This window comes from Lissotriton vulgaris, chromosome 4_1, assembly GCF_964263255.1.
Source record: "Lissotriton vulgaris chromosome 4_1, aLisVul1.2, whole genome shotgun sequence".
NCBI lineage: Eukaryota > Metazoa > Chordata > Amphibia > Caudata > Salamandridae > Lissotriton > Lissotriton vulgaris.
In genome coordinates, this window is record NC_141691.1 from 681,909,519 (window position 1) to 681,933,151 (window position 23,633).

Below are 23,633 nucleotides of genomic sequence, written 5' to 3' on the forward strand. Positions count from 1 at the left end.
TATTAGCAGCCAAACAGTATGAAAATCACGGAGCGAAGCTAAGAACCCCTAAGGCCTGTCATTATCAAATGGCATCTTGTACAACTAGAACTGTAGGGTGAAAGGAAAACAGACATGTATGAAGAAGATGAAAACATCAGACACAATTCAAACATATTTCGCAATGACTAACTCTTGTAGTACTTCTGGCTTAAGCTTGGGTTACTAGAGGAGTATGCGAGTATTATCGTTAATTCCTTGCTTATTCCCATTTTACAAGAGAATTAGGCAGATTATTCCTGCACACTCCTGGGCTATAAAAGTTAGACTTAAAGATAGAAAAATCTTTTGAATCGAAATCACAATACAGGCAAGCAACATGCCCATGCACAAGAAATAAATAAAAAAAGCATTTTAGGTTTGAATCTTTTTTTATTGACACCACAAAGCCAAGTTGCTCTGATGTTATCCTTGCATAGTAACAGTTTTCACTGGTAAGTATGTGAATTAAGACACTATACCAACAATACTAACTTGTTGCAGTCAGAGGCTCAAAGGGATGAGGGGTGGGGAGGGAGTGGAGACAGTGGACTGACACAAAAAATAATTCCTTCCCAGTTTCAGACTCAAAACTCCACAGCACCTTCCCAAGGGAAGTAATCCCCAACCATAGGTGAGTAAATCAGCATACCTCTAACCACTGGAAAGTTGCAAACACTCACATTAATAGTTCCTCAGCACCCTCATTTGCAAACCCCCTCCAGCCTTTCCTGAAACACCTTTTGGGAGAATATGTATGTCTTGCCCACTTTAGACTACTATACACCAATGCACACAGCCATGCACTGTAGTACACCACAGGTGTTTGCATTCTATCAAGCATAGATTCCGGCCTTGAGGGGACTGTTCCAGTAAAAAAAAATATGCTTTATTACTAATTTGTATGTGGGCTGCACTGTATGCAAAGTTAGAAAAATGTGGAGAGTTTTGAAACTTGCTCCACAGCTTTGCCTGCATTTGGAGGTGAACATTTTTTGGCACAAATTCCTGTCTCCCTATATTAGTAGATGTGAATTAGCTGCAAAACCTATGGGTGGTTGCATGAGAACACCCATGTGCCACCCATGATACACCCCCTTGATGCAAAGAAGCACACAGTAGTGCATAGAGCTACATTGCAATACGTTGGCCAACTTTCCAATGCCAAGTCTAATTTATGTTGGAAAGTAAATTCCACCACAGCACTTTGTGCTGAGTTTGCATTACAAAAGCAATGCAAACCAGGTGCAAAGCGTTAATCAATCTGGGCAATTTAGTAGCTGCAAAAAAAAGTAAATGAATATTTCCTTACAAATATTTCATACAAGCAAGAAAAAATAAAACTTTGTGACAGCATTTTCAACAAGAACTTTAGTTGCACAATATGAAAACAAGGTATTAGAACTATACATAGATTACAGGTAGAAAAACTCAAAAGTAGGTATCTCAGTCATCATTACATTAGCAAATAATAGTATATGTATTACAATCCATTTAAATTAGATTTTGTAAATGAGTGGGTTTTAAAGGAACACTCTCTTCTAACCAGTGCAGGTGGAGAGCTACTCGTCTTCACACTCACAATGACATCTCAGGTACAAACCGTTGCTGCAGTTGAATGACAGCAAAAGCTGTGGAATCTACTCTGTTTAGGAATGTCCCCGAGAAGTCTTGTGTTTGTGAGCTTGGTTAACATAGGTTATACATTTGTGAAATGATCAGGTGACAGGTTGTTGTACATAAATAAGTTTTTTTTTTTAAGTGTCATAAATACGGTCCTCTGGTGAGAAAGAAGAAGCACGTCCATCAAACACCAGCACCCCACAGTCTCTAGCCCATCATTCCACATTACCTCAACATGAACAACCTGCATTCCATATTCCAATACATAGAATACATACCATTCCACACAACCTACGTACAATACTATACAACATGTCTTTTTATTTATTTTTAAATAAATATATCTGTGATTATACCTAGGACAGTAAAATTAAATGAAGTTAAAATAAAATCCTCTAACTTCCTAGACTTAAATATAAGTATATAAAAACAAAACAAAACAAACCCAAAGAGATATTCTAAAATAAAATCCTCTAATTTCTTAGGTAATTTGATCACCCTTATTGTCTGAAAGGCATCCGTAACCACCTCTGTATCAGCTGCTTCTTGATCAAAGGAAAAACATATTTCCTGGCATTGTACACGCAAATCACGTGAATCTGGATGCAACTATTTGTATTGGTATCCTCCTGTGTAAGATACTTAAACATACCAGCAGGCTCAGGGCCTAGTCCAGAAGACTCTAGACATAGCCATTGTAGATTATCAATCTTCTGAGATTGATTGTCCTGCTCATGTATGGATCCTTGCACATGTAGGGACCGTTAACCATTATCAAAGAATGAATCATCTTCATCCAACCCTACAAACATTCCCTCTTGCCCAAGTTTAAGAGCCCACAACAGCACTCTTATTCCACCATCCTATCCATTTTCTCGCAGTAGTACTACACTTTCAGTCGATCGTTCAACGTTGGCAGGCTCATAGAACTTAGAAAATCCCTTACGCCGCAAACCAGGTTTGACAATCCGCATCCAATCTTCTGCATTGATAATTTTGTCTGAACCTATGCACTTCATCATGATAATTTTTTCCTTTTATTTGCTCTTCATCCAAGTTCCCTCTGACATCTTTCAATATTTTTTCCCTATTTCTGTTGAATCTAAAGTTCTCAAAAGAGGGAGTTAACAAAGTACACAGTTTTCTTCCTCTCATCTATATAAATAAAAATATAAATGTTTGTTTGTTCAAAATCACAAATCTCCGAAAGTTCTTCACCAATTTCTTTGAAATTTTGACACAACTTCGGATTCGAATACGCGTGTGTTTTTGTATACAAAACCTTGGATTCCAATACGCGCGTGTCGAATACGCACGTGTTTTTAATCGAAATCCCGAACAGGCACATAAAAATGTCAATGTTTGTTTGTTCAAAATCTTAAATCTCCGAAAGTTCTTCACCAAGTGATTTGAAATTTTGACACAACATTGGATTAGATTAAGTGCGTGTTTATATATAAACAACTTTGGATTCGAATACGCGCTTGTCTAATACGCACATGTTTTTAATCGAAAGGCCGAACAGTCACTGTCGATTTGGTTGCTGCTCAACAACTACAAGGGACGCATAGAGACAATAGTCTACACATATTAGGATGGACAGTTAGTGTCAGGAAGGCAGACCGGGGAGTGGGTGGAGGGAGGAGGGAGGAGTTGGTTCACTTTGCAACATTAAGAAAGGACGCATATAGACAATAGTCAACATATATTAGGAGGAACAGTTGGTGTCAAGATGGCAGACCGGGAAGTGGGTGGAGGGAGGGGGTAGGAGTTGGTTCACTTTGCAACATTAGCGCGTGTTTATATATACACACAACGTTGGTTTCGCAAATGCGTGTGTCCAATACTCGCGTGTTTTTAATCGAAAGGTCGAACAGACCCTATCGATTTGGTTGCTGCGCAACAACTACAAGGGACGCATAGAGACAATAGTCTACATATATTAGGATGGACAGTGATGGACAGTTGGTGACAGGATGGCAGACCGGGAAGTGGGTAGAGGGAGGGGGGAGGAGTTGGTTCACTTTGTAATATTAAGAAAGAATGCATAGAGACAATAGGCTACATATATTAGGATGGACAATTGGTGTCAGGATGGCAGACCGGGAAGTGGGTAGAGGGAGCGGGGAGGAGTTGGTTCACTTTGCAACATTAGCACATGTTTATATATACACACAATGTTGGATTCGAATACGCATGGGTACAATACGCACGTGTTTTTAATCGAAAGGCTGAACAGACCCTATTGATTTGCTTTCTGCGCAACAACTACAAGGAACGCATAGAGACAATAGTCGCAAAAACATATTGTGTACCCACAAGCATTGTGAAATTAATCATATTAGAAACATGCGCTTACTTTTTTCTTTCTCTTCCATTTAACCTGACTGAGCCACAGCAACGCGTGGCCGGGTAGAGCTAGTTGAAAAATAAGCAGATACTCCAGAATTTGTTGTGTTATAACTCCACAATTTTTCTTTCAAAAAAACATCCTGTTTATTCTCAAAGTAGATTGTATACCTTCTTTTATAAACCTGTTAGCCTTTATACTTGTATATTAAACAAGAATAGAGTGTCATATGGTTTGACAAGACCACACGAAGGAGCAAAAGGAAAATTTAACCGGCCTCACTCAGGTCAGTTAGGAAAGCCCTCCCTCACCACCTGGTGATGACATGCTTCATCATTGGGCCCCACTAAAGAGGCCGAGTGCCTCTTCAGTGTGCTTCGACGTCAGATCTACTGCGGAGCAGGATTTGTGAGTTCAGGCGTGCAGTGAAAATTAAATTAAAAGGTGGTGAAAGGGTTAGAAAATGTCTTTAGTGTATCCAAAAAATGATTTATTATTTGATCACTTGGGACATATACTTAAAATTAAGTGTAGGAAAGTAGTCCACAATTAATTGGTGGTTATTTCCAAAATAAGTTAATCGTCAGTCAACATGTTTCTGCCTTTGAAACGGTGTGAATTTACCAAGCATTCGTCAGGACTATATAAGTGTACTAAACCCTGCCGGTATGGACACGCTAAGGCCCACCCTTACCTAGGGACGTGAAAGTGAAAAGGAAAGTGAAAAAAGTGAAAAAAAGGAAGAGAAAATGTCTTCCTAATAACTCCTGGTTTAGGAGGCTTTCTATGGTAGGTTTCTGCACTTTTATGGTGTAACAGGGGTACACCATGGGTCACGGGAGGGGTCTACCTGCGATACCCTACCGGACCTCGTCGGGTCTGGTCAGAGGGTATCGCAGGTAGACTGAGGGTGCCTAGCGTTGAGGGCGGTGTGGTAATTACGCTACCACCCCCCTCCCGTGACCCATGGTAATCACCTTTTCCCAACAATTTTCTTATAGCTCAACATCAATAGCATACTCTGTTGCATTATTAAGTGCTTTAATAAGGAACCCCTTGGGGGAAATTCCTTCACTTGAGATTCTGTGACCTAAGAACTTTCTCCGATGTATCCCCCCTAAGGGTCAAAGGAAGGGAGTTCCATCTTTTTGCTGCTAAGTAATTGAAGGAGCGTGCTCCCATTCGTGCCTGCCTGATTCTTAGGACTTTCACCAAATGTGTCCCGGTGGATCATTACATCAATTAACTTTTGAAAACACTACCTGCCGAGGCCAAACCAAAGAGCACCCTTAAACACCTGTACACCCAAAACAGAGTTACAAAAGCTGTTAAGTCCTTGGAAGTGTCATCCAGCTTTAACTGGTGATATGCCAACTTGAGATCAATTATCAAAAAATATTTGGCCCCATTGACTGCTGCCAGCAGTTCTTGAATCCTAGGCAATGGATGACTGTCAACCACGATATTCTTGTTAAGGGAACTGAAGTCAACACACATCCATAAATTGCCAATTTTAAAAAAAATTATATCCATGGCAGAAACCCACTTCGAACTATCAGTGTTCTCAATAATGCCTTCATTATACAAAGCATCAAGATGGTTTTTAAGTAGGTGATATACACCCCACGCTACCATCCTTACCGTGTACTGAACAGGTAAAGCACAATGTTTTGGTTTAATGTGATGGGTGAAACCGTTCACTTGCCCAGCTTTGTCTAAAACATTAGGTTTAGCTAAAATCATTTCCACATTAGGATCCTGAATATCAATTTGATTCACAGTCAAGTACCTCAGAACAATGGGGGAATCAGTCCCTGGACATAACATTATACCCAGTTTCCCTAAATCAAACCACCCAATAACATCTTTTCCATCAACGGCAACATAAATTCTTGTGCACATGCTACACCCTTTGAACTTCAATTTATCTTCCAAGTACCCCAACATAGTAATATCAAAAGTACCAAAAGCTTTCATATTAACGTACGTCTCCAATCTTTGTTAATGTAATTTCAGACACAATAGTAATCAGGGAGCCTGAATCTGCCATCATCTCCAGCACAACAGTTCCCCACCCCCATGCACACTTTCCCAATGGTGCTTTAAAACCTGTACCAATCATGTTCACATCAAAAGATGTATATGGATCATATTTCCCAAATTATTGCTAACACCACTTATTGTGCTTACACTCACACCAGCCCCAGACTTCAGGCTACTATCTATAATCTAGAAATGTCTAAATTTGTTGCACTTGTTACATCTTCTCCTTGTTGCAGGGCAATCAGCACTATTTCCAAGATGAAACTTTGAACCACATCTAAAAGAACTAGGCTTAGTCTCCTTGACTTCACCTGACTTAAATGATTTTTTCTCTATTTGAACAATACAAACAGGAGTGTTATTAGCATTCACCACATCAGTAAATAATGCATTAGATGATATAATGGATCTTTCAAGCCCTTTGGCAATGTCTTGAACCTCATCTCATCAGGAGTTGGATTCCGAAACGCAAATAACCTCTCATGAATTGTTTTTGATTCACAGTTAAAAACAATTTGGAAGTATTCACACCAGCCCCAAATTCAAAATTGGCAGCAAGTACCCTCAAAGCAGCGACATACTCTTCAACTGACTCTCCCCCAAATTGCTTACTTTTCAAAAAGCAATGCCGCTCAATCATTACATTGGGTTCACCTACAAATTCCTTTTCAAGGCTCGTCACTGCCTCCTTGAATACATCCCAACTGTCTCCTTCTCCAACTGGTGGCAGTACTGGTTGTAAATTTTCAAAAATTTCAATTGCTGTAGTCTGCAAAAAACTGAATAACAATATTCTTTTCCTTTCTGATTTCAATCCAACTCCATCAATTGCAACAGTATAATTTTTAAAAGTCCTGAACCATTTCTTCTGAATAAGCAGAGGTTTTCCAGGTAACAGCAAAAAATAACTAATTAAGAGTGAGAGGTAGCCATGGTAATGCAAACAATAAGTAATTTACAATCATTATAACATTTTGAACCTCAAAATAATTTCCCAAAAAGGTGTGCATATCCCCGAAATATACTCCACAGATATGCTGCCTTAAACGATTGCCAGTTCCAGAAGAGTAGAAATCACTGACAATGTGATGCGCTGTTACAATTCTGTGTGCATCACAGTATTCGAAAAAGAACCAGATAAGCAGTTGCACTGTAACAGCAGGAAGTGGAAATCATAACCACATAGTAAATTCAAGATGGCCACCACGTCCAACAACTACATGATGACGTCCATCCTTCCACTACAGTAGCCGTTCTAAACACAATTCATTATATCCAGGCAATCCAACACCTACATGATGACGTCTCCTCACATTAATCTCCGCCGCAGCTCCCCACACAATTCATGCAGTGAAGATTCAAGTGCAGCGAAGCCATGCACCAATTCAGTTAGACGTCTCACTCTGAAGGCCTACCCACACGCATTCCACGTGCACGATTCATTGGTTAATGGTTAGTTTCAGCACACTGTGCAAGCACACAAGGTGATTCAAAATAACAAAGAGCCTTATTTATGAAAACTGTTGCATCGCTGCGAGAAAACAGCGATGCAACATTTTTCAGTGCACAATCCTTGTGACATGATTGATGCATAATAGTTACTGTATGTTTCATCATGTCACAAGGAAAGACAGATATGCCAGTATTACTTACGCATCTGTCGGAGCAAAACTGACAAATTCCTGGAGTTGTGTTAGAACCGTGACGCAACTCCAGCAATACAGGGGGAGGGCTATGAATATAGCACTGCGTCAGTCTTACGCCTGCTGTGAGGCAGGCATAAAATATTGACGCAATGGCGTCCTAGAAGTGGCGCACTGAAATCTCATAGATTTCAATGCACCACTCCTGTGAGGCTTTTTAAGGGGATCACCCACCCAGCATACATTATACCTGGGCAGGTATAATGTGGCGAAGGGATTTACAAAGTGGTGCATGTGCCTAGATGTGTCACTTTGTGAGTATGGCGCAACATGGTGCATTTTTTATACCGCCTGTGCATCACAAAAAGTATTATTAGGAGCAGAGATATACATAAATTTGAGTGCTATGAAGACAGTTGTTCTTAGTGTAACTATTGTAAGGATCAGAGCTCTGAGTAAGTATCAGTTTTACGTAGAGTTTTGAGTACAGGACTTATGATTATCAATGAAAATCATCCTGACTAACTAAATATAGCTTTTTTATTACCAACAACAAGAGAGTGTTAATACAAACATCCAACACAGTAGGCAAGTAATGAATTAAACAAGCACTACTGAACTTTTAAGAAAAGAAAATTATAAGAAAAGAAAATGATTATCAGTAGGAAAAGATAGGGTGCGCGTGCTCAAAGTCTTAGCTAAAAAGAACCCTCAGGCCCCAGTGAAACACTGGTAGCCAGTTGTCTTCATTGGGCTCTCTTTGTTAGCTAAGAGAAGTGACAGTGAATTAAAAAGAGTGTGGGCTACTCCTCGACATTATTTTAATAGGAGGGTAGCTCTAACTCTATTAAAAACAGTGTTTTGGAAAACGTAATAATTTTCCTGGACTAATGAAAGGTTGTGCAAATTGGAACCAATCAGTCCCTTAACAAAGTGCAAAAAGAAAAACTAAAAAGAGGTCAACATGTTTCTGCTTTACGAGCGCTACTCTGCTCAGCATTCGTCAGGACCAAAGGATTGATACCACTCACTGATCAGAGCACGCTAAAGCGCTCGGAACCAGTGGTGGTTGTATGAAACAATACGACCTGTGAGTGTTGATGCTCTATGAGGACAGTCTTCCTCAATTTGAAATTCACTCCTTATTGTAGGAGCAGCTGTAGTAATCTGTAGGGATGGATAGAGAGAGGTCTAAGTTGTAAGCCCTTAAAGATTACATATATATTGATACAATCCAAGCATGTGCACACCACTACCTCAAACAATATGCATGCAAGCGTAAGCCTTTCTTCTCAGTATTGCAATTCTAGACCTGAATTTATTGATTGTTTCTAAATACAAACCACGCTGTATCATTGTCTGTGGTGTTTTTTAAATATAATGAGTTAATTAACAGGGGTAAAAATTAGCAAACAAACAGTGCTCGAGTTCATATAGATGAAAAACGAATTAGGAGTAGTAGCTCCTTAGCACACCTCTACATGAAGCACACAGGGCGCAGTACACTGACAGAGAGGAGGAGTCCGTTAAAAACTTACTTAGGATTCTAAGGTAAAGTGCCCCATGGGCATAGCGGCAGGAGGAAAATCTTCATGTTCGGAGTTCTGCCAATTACATAGCAACACAAACGAGCGTTTCAGTAACAGTGCCACAATAACGCTATTGTTGCCCAAACGCGTTGTCAAAGAAACATTACTTACGTGTCACCAAACGCCTCTCCGCTTGTTCACCTATAGACGGCCACGTCCGCCGCCCGAAATGACAAGCGCAAAGCCGGAGCCGTCGTTAATAAAAACGAAGCAGGATGGCGTGTGACGCGGCACGTCTTGATCACGTGTTCAGAGTGATCGCGTCAAATTTTTAAAGGCGCCCGTCTGTTTACAGATCTACTAGGGCGCATTTGAAGCGAGCAAATGTTCAATAAAAAGAACAAAGAAAAAGGGGGGAAAGGAACTTGATTACGGGAATACCTCAAAGGACACTATGGCTATGGTTCAAATATGGGCAGTGGCAAAAATAATGCTGTGAGAAATAGGCAGATGCAGTAATTTGCCCACAGTGGCCCATATATTAGAAGTGTGTATTTCCCTCATAGTTAATCAAAACCTGAGTATTGTGGAATTATTAGTTCTTATCTCAGTATTCATAGGTTAAGGCTATGGTTCAAATATGGGCAGTGGCAAAAATAATGCTGTGAGAAATAGGCAGATGCAGTAATATGCCCATAGCGGCCCATATATTAGAAGTGTATATTTCCCTCATAGTTATTTAAAACCTGAGTATTGTGGAATTATTAGTTCTTATCTCAGTATTCATAGGTTAGGACACCATGAGATATGGATGGGCACTTAATTGACAGTGGTGGTATTTATTAAACTATCTGCGCATAACTGATCCCCATGGGATATCATCGTTCAAGCCATTTTTATGGGTAGAAAGACGATAAACCCATCGTTGCTCCCTCTCATATAAAGTACCCTCGTCCTTACTGCTCAACTGTTCGATTATGACCCATTTGACATCATTAGGACAGTGGCCTTGCTCAAGAAAATGAGTAGTCATTTTAGTGGTGTTCCTGCCACATCGGATGTTGCTGCGATGTTCTCCTATTCTGGTCTTAATTTTTCTAGTGGTCATCCCTACATATCGGAGACCACACGGACATGTAATTAAGTAGATGACGTTACTTGAATTACAGTTAGTGTGGCCTCGTAGGTACCATGTTTTACCCTCTTCCAATTGTAACGTTTTTGTGGATGGCGTAAGATGGCATACGCTATACCCCCCACAGGGGTAATGGCCGGTGATAGAAGGCAAACCCCAAGCATTCAAAACAGAAGCGTCATGTGTGGGTTGATTAGTTCTAGGGCGAGTGTGTACTAGAACATCATGCAGACTCCTATCTCTTTTATATGAAAAGAGTGGTTTTCGCCAATTTCTTCCATTGCTGGTCAGAATCTGCCAGTGTTTGCCAATACAGCGACTTACAAAGTTGGAAATATTATTGTAAGTGGTTACACAGGTCAGGGGGACCTCCGATTCACCATGTTTCTCATTGTCTTCCAAAAGAGCTTCCCTGTTATTATTTCTTGCTCTTTTACGGCTCTTTCGTAAGATTTTCCTGGGATAGCCTCTTTGTTCTAATTTAGTTGTGAGGTCATCTGCTTGTCTGTTGAAATCCGTGATGTTACTACAATTTCTTCGGACACGTAAATATTGGCCGAATGGGAGATTTTCACGTAGTGAGCGCGGGTGAAAACTCGAGAAATGCAAGAGATTATTCCTACTAGTGGGTTTGTAGTAGGTTTTGCTCGTTAGTCGATTTCCAGTTTTGGTGAGTGTGTAACTAAATATAGCTCCTATATGTTGTGCAGTATTTTTGGTTGCAACAATGTTCATATGGGCACATTACTACTGTATTCAAGGAGGACATCAATTCCCCTGGCATTGTATTTAAGTCAGGTGGTACTCATGCTGTTGCTTAATGCGTCGAAGAGAAAAACGCTTTGACTGCCACCAGGACAGGCTTTAGCACTGGTGTGACCCAGCGTGACAATAATTTTTGGCGCTGCCACTCCACATGACAGCCTCCTTGGATTCCCTTACTATCTCCAGGCAAAGGGCTCCTCATCTTTCCAGTCATAAGTTATTACTAAACACAGCGCTTCCCCATCCCCCCTCCCTCCCCCCCAAAGGGCAGCACCTCTCCGCACCTGTCACACTGCCCTAAAGCCGACCCAGGCTGCCACACAATTTACTTTTCAGGGATCAATCTAGTAACAAAGGGCCTGTTGCAGAAAGGGCCTCTGCAATCATGTCGCAGGCCTCGCAGTAGTGGGGGAGTCTCCGAACTTGGAACGGAATCTCTGCAGTGAGAATACTAATTACAGAGATTCTGCCCCGATTGAGGAGACTCCCCCACGACTGCAGGGCCTCTGCCACCAATGCAGAGGATCTTTGTGAATCAGGCCCATTATGTTTCTAACGGGAATACCAAAGGTTTTCAGCAGCTGAGGGATAATACACTAGGTTGGTTGAAAAGTATTTATTTTAGGTGAATTTACAAGGTTGACATCAGATCTATCTTTAAATAAGACCGTTCCTGGACTGTCCCCCAAAATAAGAGTAAGAAGAGGCAATGGCATTCAGGGAGTGTGACCCTACACAGTACATGGAGGGGGTTCCCAATGCTCTGGACCCAGTCAGGAGCACTCAGGCCAGGGGCCAGCTAGTAGTGCATAGTCCGGGTGTGAAGGTTTGGCCCTAGAGATAGCCTCCCCCCAACACCACTGGGACTGTGGAGGCTATTGCTATGTCACTGGGAAGAGGGTGTTCGGAGTTTGTTTCCAGTGATTCGTTAATAGCACAAAGAAATATTTTCTGTGGAGAAATATGATCATAGCATCTGACTATACATTACATTATTACCACTCCTATACCACACTGCATCAATACATTCAGAAATATGCATATCATAATGTCATGAAAAACCGTGCTTTTCTCCCAGTTTCCTAATTTTGCTTCTGCTTGGAGGGTGTTCCTTATTTGCTACTCTTTGCTGTAAATTGCAATCAATGAGGATGTCATAATGTGCACCTGTCAGGCAAGATTTCCTGTACACAGCCTTTCACAATTAGCTCCTCTTAAACACTCTAAAGAATAAATAACATAAATTGAACTTTTAATATGATCCCATATGCCCTCCAATAACATCCAGTATCCAGTAACTGTGTTGTCATTTTATTGCAGGTCTTATCACCGATTACAGGGTACGTATCGTGGTGTGAACAAAGTGCATATGTGTAAGTTATATTAACAATTTTCAATTGTGTGCCCTGGTTGTCACATCAAAATAATTTACCATCAACCAATCAAAAAGTGTTTTTTTATGTCTAAGTGTTTAATGGATCTTATATGTAAGCCAGGGTGATAGATAACTGTCTGTCTAATGCGATTGTATGACTGTTTAGTGGGCGCAAATACCTGAACATAGAATGTATGCATCAGCCGGTTTAATAAAGATTTAAGTGTTTGGTCCAGGATCGCAGGATTTTGAGCAGAAGCAGGGTCTCAAACTTTGTTCCCCATTTTCAAAGTCATTAGGCCGCATCTCCTTCCATAATTCAAGAGGAAAAAACGAAACGGAAGCATCGGAATGCTGAAACAGCCACTTTCTCTCTTCTGCCACTCCATTGCCTTCATGGAGCGCCCAATATTTCAACATTCTAAAACTGAATTCTAATTGTATGTTCACTGGTATTGTCTACAGGTTAGAGCATCTGTTGTTCCACCAATAGAAGGAAAGATGTTATGTTATGTTATGTTATAAAAAACGTATAGAGCGCAAATACACCAAAAGGTTTCAAAGCGCTACTCTAGAACCAGCCATAATCAAAAGAATGTGTAATTCTTGTGCCTGCACAAACAGCCACGTTTTGAGCAGCTTTCTGAACCTCCGAATCTCCAGGGGAAACGAGCTCCATAATCTTGGGGCCAGAGATGCAAAACGGCAGCCTCCCTGTCGTTCCCGTTTGAAGGCAAGGGTAGTCAATAACTGGAGATACCTTGAACGGAGGTTACTGGAGGGAATATACTGAGACAAAAAAGTAATCATTAAATTGGGGCTCTGGCTGTGTAAAGATTTGAAAACTAGACATCCTGTCCTAAAGGCAGTCCATTGAGAGATGGGAAGCCAGTGTAGTTTTTTTAAAAGAGGACTAGAGATCATGGTATCTCCTGTTGTTCTCCCAATAGAAGGGAGATAGTGGTATCTCATGCAGATTAGGGAGTCAGTATATGTGGTGCAGCTTGCCAAGTTACGAAGCATATTACCAACAACTAGTGATATTTATTGCTAAATAGGCTTAGCGACAATTTTTCTATTGCCAAGCATCGCCAGATTTTATCGCTGAGATAACGTGCTATTAGCAACGTTTATCTCAAAAGCGATAAAATTCCCTGCGATAGCAGCGAAATCCGTGAATATCGCTGAGAATGCAGCGATATTCACGCATTATCGCTAACAGGGTCGGAGCCATTATATCCACCTCCCATTGGATATAATGGCTAAGAACTGGTCTGAGCAAGCGTTAGTTTTTGGAGATATTCGCCCTTAGAGAAACTATTTCCATCGCTACGCTTGCCTTGCTAATAGGCGATAGCGATGTTAGCAACTGTTTTCAGTCGCTAACAGGTTAGGTACGCCCACTTTGCATGTCATTAGCGATAAATATCGCTGACATGCAAAGCGGGCCCCAAACCGCTCGCTATCGCCTCAAAGCTGTCGCTAACATCAGTTAGCGACAGCTTGCTAATAGGGTGATGTAATTATCGCCGCTTAGCAGCTGTAAACGGCCGCTAAAGCAGTGATAATGTCATTTCGCCAGGCTTGGTAATATGCCCATACGTTCTTTGGTTCTTCCCTGCCTGCTACCATGTCCTGTCGTCCACTGTTGCTGATCTGTTGAACTTTGTGAATGTGTAGGAGAAAAGTCTGTACCATTATTTATTTTTGTGCTGTGCTGAAGAGTGGGACAGTTCAAAGGGAAAAGCAAGTATAAGTGAGGAAAATAGTGCTGAAGAAAAACTCCTTTCCAGTGATGTCATATAGCAAGTGTTGGCTGGCTTGTACTCCGGGTAGTAGGGCACGGGACACAAAAATAAAAAAAATAAAAAAAATAGACTTACCCAACTTGCAGTGCAACGTCCTTCTCCCTCGGGTGTCTTCTCGAAGCTCCAGATGCAGAAAACTGTACTACCCATTCATGGAGCTGAACTCACAGCATGAGAGCATCTGCAGGATTGGATAGAGCAGACTCTCTGAGCTTTGCTAAGAGCACTGGAGGCCTGTGACTTCTCTAACCAAGCTGACTAAGACAGCTATGTTAGAGTACTTTAAAATGCTCATATCTGGCTGGCCACCCCAAGATGGCTGGCCAAAGAGACATTCACATTTTAAAGCGCACAGCTCCCTGCTGGCGATGCCCCATCCTGACACTTAGGGCCTCATTAGGATGGCGGTGAATACACATCCTCCGGGCCGGGGGAAGCCACCGCTGGCCCGGAGGATGCGGATTCACTGCCGCGGCCACGTAAAACACCCACCGCCAGATTAGGATGGCGGTGGGAATGCGGTGGGACAAACGTCCGCAGATGATCCGCGGGTTTTGGAGGGCTATTTGGTGGCGGTGTCTGCAAGACAACGTCAGCCAAATTAGGAAGCATGTGTAAACATGCTTTTCCGTGGCGGTTCTTCCGCCGTGGAAAAGCATGTGGACCTTTGCTTCTGGGGGCCCTCGCGGGCCCCCAGGGTGAAGGGGGGTGGGGGTGCACATGGGGGGTACCCCCCTGCATTTGCATGCACAAAGCAGCAGGCACCGTGCGGTGCCTGCCGCTTTGTGCATGCAAATGCAATGCATGCATTTTTAACATTGCGGCGGGTGCTGCTTGAAGCACTCATTATCATTTTATTCTTCAGCTCTGGGGCTTGTGGGGCAACGCTCCTCCGCTCAAATGGTGCAACGGCCCGCCTATAGCACCCGTCACCTCCCATCCTTTCCTTGAGAAAAAAGCTTGAGGAACCACACTGGTGACTTGATACCTTGTTATTTCAGTCATTCATAATTCCTTTATTTGACACACACGTAAAAAAAGAACATAATACATCAATCGACAAACTAAAAAAAAAACTAGGCTCAGTAGGAGCATTGCAATCTTAAAACTATTATCTGGCCAGTAGAATGACCGTGTTACATAATAAAATTCTCCTACGAGATACGATGTAACTAATAACATAAATACTTAAGAAGCATCAAAGGACTCATACAGCTTCAAAATACTTAGGGCAGCTCTAATGAAGTTTAAAATGGCAAAACAAACTTCAAGGGTTAACTAACTGTTGTAAAAACACTAAAGCAAGGTGGTGTTGTCTAATATTTACGGCAAGTAAGTGAGGAACTAAATGTGCTTTCGGAGATGAGTATAGAGCGTGCAAAACATTAAAAGTGACTAATGCTTTGGTGCTGAGACCAGTCACAGAGGCAGATAGGAAATTGGTCAACAGAGTCAGGGGGAGTGTTTGGGGTGTTATACCCCCCTAATAAATGTTTTTTCTGATAAAGAGTTCGGTACATGTGCTTTTGTTCGGGTATAATAGAGATCTCTGTTGGATTTCATCTGTAATTTTTACATACACACAGACAAAAATGCCACACTCTGTCCTCTGTTTTGAACGTCCTCAAAAATATAGGTTATCTTACAAAATATTGTGCTTTCTCTCTTAGTGGTTCTATTAATCTGTACTCCTCTCCCTTTCCACAGCCCTTAGGCCCCACTCATGCAAACGGCTTTTCTTATAATGTATAAAACGTTATATGTGATCCAGCGGGACACCAACCTGCGGACAAGTATCTCTAAAACGCACACATTCGGGCCCATAAACCACACTCACTTACAATATCCGGTCAATGAAACCTCGCTGGAGATCAATTTTAGGGCTTTTCGATATTTCCGACCTGTCAAACGAATTGAGCTTATTTAATTACTAAGCCCTTTATTAACCATGGATCTATTTTAGTTGATTAGATATAGGTAATTTATCACAGAAATATTCACCTGGTTTCTTCATTAAATGACCACAGACTCAGTTTCGATTTAAAGTTTTATCTGAAACATTATAGTGATTTTAATACAAATAACAGTGTTAACTCCATTATTCTGAAGAGGTAAGATTTGGTTACCTAAATTAGACAACACATTTTAACGACGAGTACCTCACGAAAAAGAGGAAAAAGAGAAAAGGCACATTGACGAAATACACAGATTATATTTATCTAGGATGTTGCAAGTTCAGACCCCTCTGGCCAAGAGTTTGGGCCCCTCGGGAAATACCTGGTAATAGATTCAGGACAGGATTAGGGCAGGACAGATCACCTCCTTTGGATTTATTGCCAGCATCAAACCCCTCTCAGATGCTAGTTTCCCTCCTCCATTCTTCAGCAAAACTCCTTCCTATTTCCCTCGCCTCTCGATTCTTCCGCAAAACTCCTTCCTATTTTTTATTTATGGAAAAATTCTAAGTCGGCTTCAGTTATTTTGATCAGCTTTAGGACAGCATCTCTATCTCTCAGCGTTCTGCGAGCGAACAGGCTACTTCATCTAACTAACTACCTCAATTATCACTTTTGATGGCATGTTCCACCTACAAATGTTTCAACTTTCAAACTTGTGCAAATTCCCGTATTTTTAGCGCCCATTTTAGTCTCATTCAGGTTACTTGTTAGTAGATACATAGGCAAGCTTCCCCTTCTTCCACATTGTGAACGAATTGTGTGTAAATTAGTATTACAAACACTTATTAGTAATTTATTATGATTTTATGAGAAGATTCATCCAGCAAGTTACTTACGTGCAAATTCTTGCTCCATCATATGCCAGCCTGATTAAGTGAAAATCTGAAGCTCACCTCCCCCAATCCTAATGACCTAAATCCCTATTGGTCAAATCAGGTGCGCTGAGAGAGAAAAGCAAACAAAAATGCAGGGTACTTAATCTAAACTGGTAAGATAAAACCTTTGCTGATGCCTAGAAATAAGCATCTATTTGGGTTCAATTCTCTGGGATATTCAATCAACGAAATGAACATTAAGATTCTCCATTGTAAGCCATCATCAAAGAGTATAACTAAATAGTTAAAATGTTTGTCCCTGTTTGTTATTCCATTCTGACAAGTTATGTAATGTAACTGAGGGAGCCTGTGAAATAATTTGTGAAATATTGTGGAAAACCCTCTTAGGGTCATAGCCTTAAGATCAATTGGAGTTTTTTTAGGACGTTTCTTGAGCCAGTTGCTTGCTGTTTTCTGTTTCCAGTTCTGAGTGCCACCAAACAGTGCATAATACAAAATCAGTGCAGAGTAAACTATGGAATAAATAGGTAAGTAGGAAGATGCAGGGGATTTACTTACCCCAACCAAACTTTTGGTCCCATTGTGCATTCACTCTTCCAACTCCTCCACTTTGATATGATGAGATTACTTACAGGCTATCGGGAACACCAATTTCTGTCCATTGAAAAGCCCTGTTGCTAAATGAAACCTCTACCTTAAGGAGCTTACCAGCTGCCTCCTACTGCTTGAGGTTGACATTATCCAGAAAAAGGTCAATTGTAGTTGACAGGACTGTTGAGTTTAATAAAAATTCAATGGGCAGGAAAAGACAGGCTCCAGTAGGAATTTGAAATAGAGAATAAGTCTACCCATTTGAACACAACCTCAACTGCAAAAATATATCATGGGCTTCCTTTTCTACTTAAATCATTCTAACTCACTAAAGAAACTCACAAAAGAAAGTCATTTCTCACAAAGAGATACTCCAAAAGTTGTATCTCAGTTCCTGACCACAGGCAGATAATATCGTCAATTTACCTCCCCAAAAACATGATGTAATCTGTCCAGGGGGAAGCACATCTGTTCCAGGCATGTCCCCTCTCGTACCACCCCAGGAAGAGGCAGGCGTATGAGGGGGCAAATTTGGATTCCATGGCTGTGCCCCTCTTCTGATGATACCACGTGCCATCATGTAGAAAATTATTTCTTGTGAGGACCAATTTAATCATTTCAAGTAGCATAAGGTTTTGATCTAGAAGATCTGCTCCATCCTTATCTAAATAGAATTCGGTAGCTTTGAGCCCAAATTCATGTTGGATGCACGTTTATAGGCTTGTTACATCCAGTGTCACAAGGAACAGCTCGTCTGACCATTAAAAATCCTGGAATTTGGACAGGATATCTTTACTGTCTTGGATATATGAAGGTAAATCCAAGACATGTCTATTGAGCTTCAGGTCAATAAATTCAGAGAGCCCTTCTGTGGCATACCCCATCCTTGAAATTATAGGTCTTCCTGGGGGAAAGGTCCCTTGTTTGTGAATTCTAGGGAGGATGTAAATACAAGGGAACCACGGGTTTTCAATCTTGGGATATCTGTATTCAAGATCACTTAGTAGACCCATATCTCTCCACTGAATCAGCTTAGAATTGATCTCAATAGTTAACTCTTAACATTCAAAATCACCCAACTGATGTTCAATTTTCCTCTTTTAGTCAATGATGTTCAGAACAACGACGTTCCCGCCATTGTCTGCCTCCCTTATGACAATTTCCTTGTCATTCCTAAGTCTTTTCAGGGCCTCTCTCTCTCTCCTGGTGTGAGATTGTATTGTAAGTTGGGATTGCCTCTACTCTGTTTTTCTAGTTTATAAAGGCCATCACTCACAAGCTCAGTAAACAAGTCAATTTAGCGATGGCACGTGCTCGGGTGTAAATTTAGAATTTGGACGTAACCCACTATCAGTCACAGTATTTTCATTTATATTTAGTTCCTCTAGAATTGTATGTAATACAATTTCAGCTTCATCACTCAAAGACACAAGACATTGTAAATTCTTGACTTCAGCTATGCTCATGTTCACATTACCCATAGCCCCCCAAGTAACCATATTGTTTGGCACCTTATCAATGAAATAATCTATTAATTTCAGTAGTCTAAAAAATTTGTAGAGGTCCACATGTACATTGGCAACATCACCCTCCTTGGTAGGGCAAAAGCCAAAACCCCTACAAAGTAGGCTTGTTTCATCCAAATCAAATGCCCTATTCGACAGATTGACAACCCTCAATTCAGCATTTTCCATGTCCCCCTCCAAATTCTCCTCCCTCTTTACCTCATCTATTGATTCGGTTTGTTCTTTGCCTTTTCTGATCTCAATTGGTCCTCAGCTGTATCTCCTGTTGCACCCTTGTTTCCTGTGGCCCCCTCTCCTTGTCTTTTTTACTGTTGCCCCTTTTTTAACTGACTCCCACTTATTCTGAGTCGGGCCATCTCTTTCTGAAAAGTGGTGGAGCCCTCTCCTAAAGGGTGTCCTCCAGTGGCAGTGTTTGAGGATATACTGTCCAGAGAAGATAAAGAAGTACTACTGGCTATTCATACCTCCTCACTATCTTCTCTGTGTCTTTTCTTATTATCTTCAGACCCAGTGATGTTATCAAACCTCTTCGCAAAGTGTAAATACGTGCCTCCTTATAATCCTTGTTGTCGCGTTTAATCTTATGCAGTTCTTTCTCCCTCATATAATTCTGGTGATCCTCTATTATTTCTGTAAGGATATCAAAATTCTTATCCACCAAGGCCTTGTTTTCACAGGACTTGATGTCTTTTTCTATGGACTCAATTTCAGACAGAAGTTTTGCCTCCTTCGAATTGCATGTCTTATTAATATTTGCATCATAATAAGAGATGCACCCTCTAGATTTACCTCCAACTCCTTGAGAAGCTTGTCACTTAAGTCCTCAAACGTGGGAAAGATTAGGATGGGTAAGTCTCTGGGGACCTTCTTGTTGTCAATGTATTGTTGGAGGGTTACGCCATTCACAACCTAGACAGCTCTTGTTTTTTCAGGCGTTCATGTTTCATAAAAAGAGCACGTAGTATCGAAGTATTTTGTTCTGCTTGTCCCAGTTGTGGTGTATTCACATTCCTTCCGAACAAATCTTGTGCCAACAACAGCGGACCTTCTGTGCCGCCTTTGGCGGCTAAACGTTCTCAAGGACTAGTCAAACATTAGGGAGAAATTGGATGCATCTGACCTGGAATTATCAGTTTTATCAATTTTTCCTCATTACATTACTCATGGAAACGTTGGGGCTGTTCAGGTTTGGATATATACCCATGATCCGCGGCCTGGGCTTTTTGCCATCTGAGGTATGGGTGACTATTTCCAGAAGCCACAATGTTACCACACAGTGTAAAATGTGGTAGGCAAGTACCTTTGGGAAGCTGCCATCTCCTCCTGAGATACAATTCAAAGTTATAAAACTCCATACTGGATGAAGGCTTCAATTGACAGAAGAAAAACAAGAACCTGGAGTCCAAGAGTGGATTTATTCAGGAAAAAGATTCAGGATCATCAAGAGGAGGGAGCAAGGAAACAAGCTAAGAAGCACAGCTTTGCTGCAATGGGAACCATCCTTTACAACAAAACTTTTTCCACGCAGTACCTTTACAATGCAGGATTTACAACGCAAGTCGTTACAACAACTTGCGCTGGAGGGCGCTGTAGGATAGGGGATAATTTACTATCCAAAACCTTCCCTACTATCCATGGGGACTGGAGTTGGAATAGTAAATTAAACTATTCACTATCCAGCGCCCCACAACGCAAGTTGTTGTAGCGACTTGCGTTGTAAAACCTGTGTTGTAAAGGCATGCGTGGAAAAAGCATGCGTTGTAACGACATACATCCGCTGCAATGCACCCCCAGCCAGAATGAAGACTTTATATAAAAAGGAAGAGGAAAAGAAAACAACATAAACACATCACATGGCAGGAAACATAAAGGATTGTGAAAATCAGACATATACAAGAAAGAAACTGCCATGAGGGAAAAATAGATAATGGAAACCTTAAGTGGACTAGGTGCTTTAAAATCACCTGCAAACCCTCAGACAGGTGGCATGCCATTTGGTATGAGCACGAATCAACAGCTTCTAGCCTAGGAGAATGTGAAAGGCAGTCCCAGGTGAGTGAAAAACAGCTTGGCAGTGCAAACTTTATGCAGTGCCTTCTGAGCCCCAGGAACCATGTAACTATACAAGATTGTATGGGCCACAGAAAAGTTGCAACTGCAACTGTATATTCCTTCACAGGCCCCAGGTTTGTTAGGACAGGCAGAAAAAGTTAACAGACCAATCTGGGCTATGGACAGGAGAGGCAAGAGCCCATTAACACTCACTAGCAACAATGCCTCTTCAGTGAACAAAATACTGCAACTGAAATATGGAAATTCAGGAATCCCAGATCTTGCTAATTTCATATTCTGGGTCTCCATCCACCATAACAGTTGGGGGAGAAGAAAGCAGACAAAAAGGATCAGTTACAAAAAAGCTGTAACTGGGAAACATGAAAGGCAGGGTGAATTTTCTAATAGAAAACAAAGCCTAAAAGTAATAGGATTGATTTGTTTTTGGTTATTCTAAAGGGACAAAAAAATTGGCGACAAAACCGGGCTTGAAAAGTTGGAGTGGGCAAGCACCTGGAAAGACAGCCAAACCTTCTCTCCCACCTTAAAGTTTGGGGCTGGTTTTCTTAATTTATCAGTTTTAGCTTTCATAACAGTTTTGGAATCTTGCAATCATTTTGCCGATTGGATTGGGGATGGTAACCAGAGAACAGGGCTTAATGACTACCCAGGGTAGAGAAAATTTACAACCAGGACCTAGAAATGTACTGAGAGTCTTTTTGTTAGAGAGTATGATGTAGGGCACCCTATGAAAGGGGAATATATTAGCTGAAGATTTCCTTGATATCATGGTGGCAGATGGAAACCTCCAGAACAGGGAAAATTAGCCATTTAGGAAAAGAGGTCTATTGGGGCCATGATTAAAAGGTTTTGTGCTGAAAAGGAGAAGTCACCAATAAAGTGAATGGAAAGCGTGTGCAGTGAATGAGGTGGGACAGGCAAAGTCTAGAGAAAACCAAAAGTCTTATTGTGGACTTCCTGACATTCCCAGAAACTCATTTTGAAGGACTTTATTAGGCATCAATTCCACCTGCTTCAAAAAATATTGATTCTGGTGGCAGACCAAAGGAACTTGACTCTGCCGAAGATCAAAGTCTTCCAAAGCGATCTCAACCTGAAAGTCTCTCACATTCTATAAAGAGGTCTGTGCCAGACAGACAACTTTGTCAGGAAGCAAAGGGACAGGTGTCTCAGAATCCTCAACCACAATATCCTGTCAGACAAGGTATCAGCAAGAATGTTTTGTGCACCAGGGATGTGAGTAACATAGAAATCATGCTGAAACATTACAGGCTCTGCAGAAACTGGAGGTTTGAATGTTCTACCCAAACCCCAAAACGTTTGACTGCTCACATTAAAAGATGTTGCCACTCCATGCAAACATGCCTCAGGGACAAGAGATTGTGTTCCAGAACTGAATACAGATGCTTACATGAATTCAGGACATGGGAGAGAAAACAAATTGGGATGCTCTGTGTTGTCCACTTATTGGAGCTGAAATAACACTCCTCCAACCACAAAATTTGAAGCATCAAATTTAATTGAATAGAATATGAATTGTCTGGGCAGATCTTTGTATTTGAGAATTTGAAAATGGGTGAAAGCCTTCTTGAGATTGACAAAGGCCTGTTGTACTTTAGGGGTTCAAGAAAATATTTTAGTTAAGTTCTCCTTTTCCAAAGTGGCATATATATAGCTACTGACGTTGGGACAGCACTTAAAGTTAGCCAACCCTAAAAACTCTGGGTCTCCAGTCCAGGATTACAGAGATCTGAAGAGGGTCCATAGAAAATCCACTACCAGACAGGCCATTTTCCACATACTCAACTTCTGTTCTTTCAAATTCACACTTCTCAGCTTAGTGGTGGTCAATTAGGGGTTTTCCCTGAGACAAAGAAAAATCAACAAAGATGGTTTTGATGTTCAAGAAAGGAAGCAGAAAAGATTGTGATGTTGACTAGATACACCACAATTAATTGGTTCAGGACACCAGATAATTTCCCATTAATCTCTGGAAGACTGCTGGAGCATTGGGAAGCCCAATATTCCTGATATTCATGGTGCCCAAAGGAAGTCCACCTATCACCCTTCTTTATCCAGAGCAGATAGTAAGCTCAATCTAACTTTGTGAAATATTTTGCACACTGATCGGACTCAGGGATGTCTTTGATGAGTGAAAGTGGGTAATGCTCCTTAATGGTGACCCTATTCTATCTGTGGTAATCAATACAAGGTCTTAGCACTAAAACGTCTTTAGGACAAAGAAGAGATGCTCTCCACCAGGGGATGTTGACCAGACAATCTTGCCATTCTGAAGGTTTTCATCTAGATATTCCTGCAGAACCAGCTTCTCAAGTTGGGAACAAAAAAATATCCTACCA

General features: G+C 41.1%; 1 protein-coding gene across 1 annotated transcript in view; it reads left to right on the top strand.

Annotated features, from left to right (window-relative positions):
- Nucleotides 1–23,633, top strand: part of LOC147722438 (aromatic-L-amino-acid decarboxylase-like) — a 1,636,613-nt gene that overhangs the window by 467,771 nt on the left and 1,145,209 nt on the right. Inside the window, exon 10 of the mRNA XM_086964961.1 lies at nt 12,427–12,446. Within this exon, the coding sequence (XP_086821087.1) occupies nt 12,427–12,446 (20 nt within the window). The remainder of the gene's footprint in view (nt 1–12,426; nt 12,447–23,633) is intronic.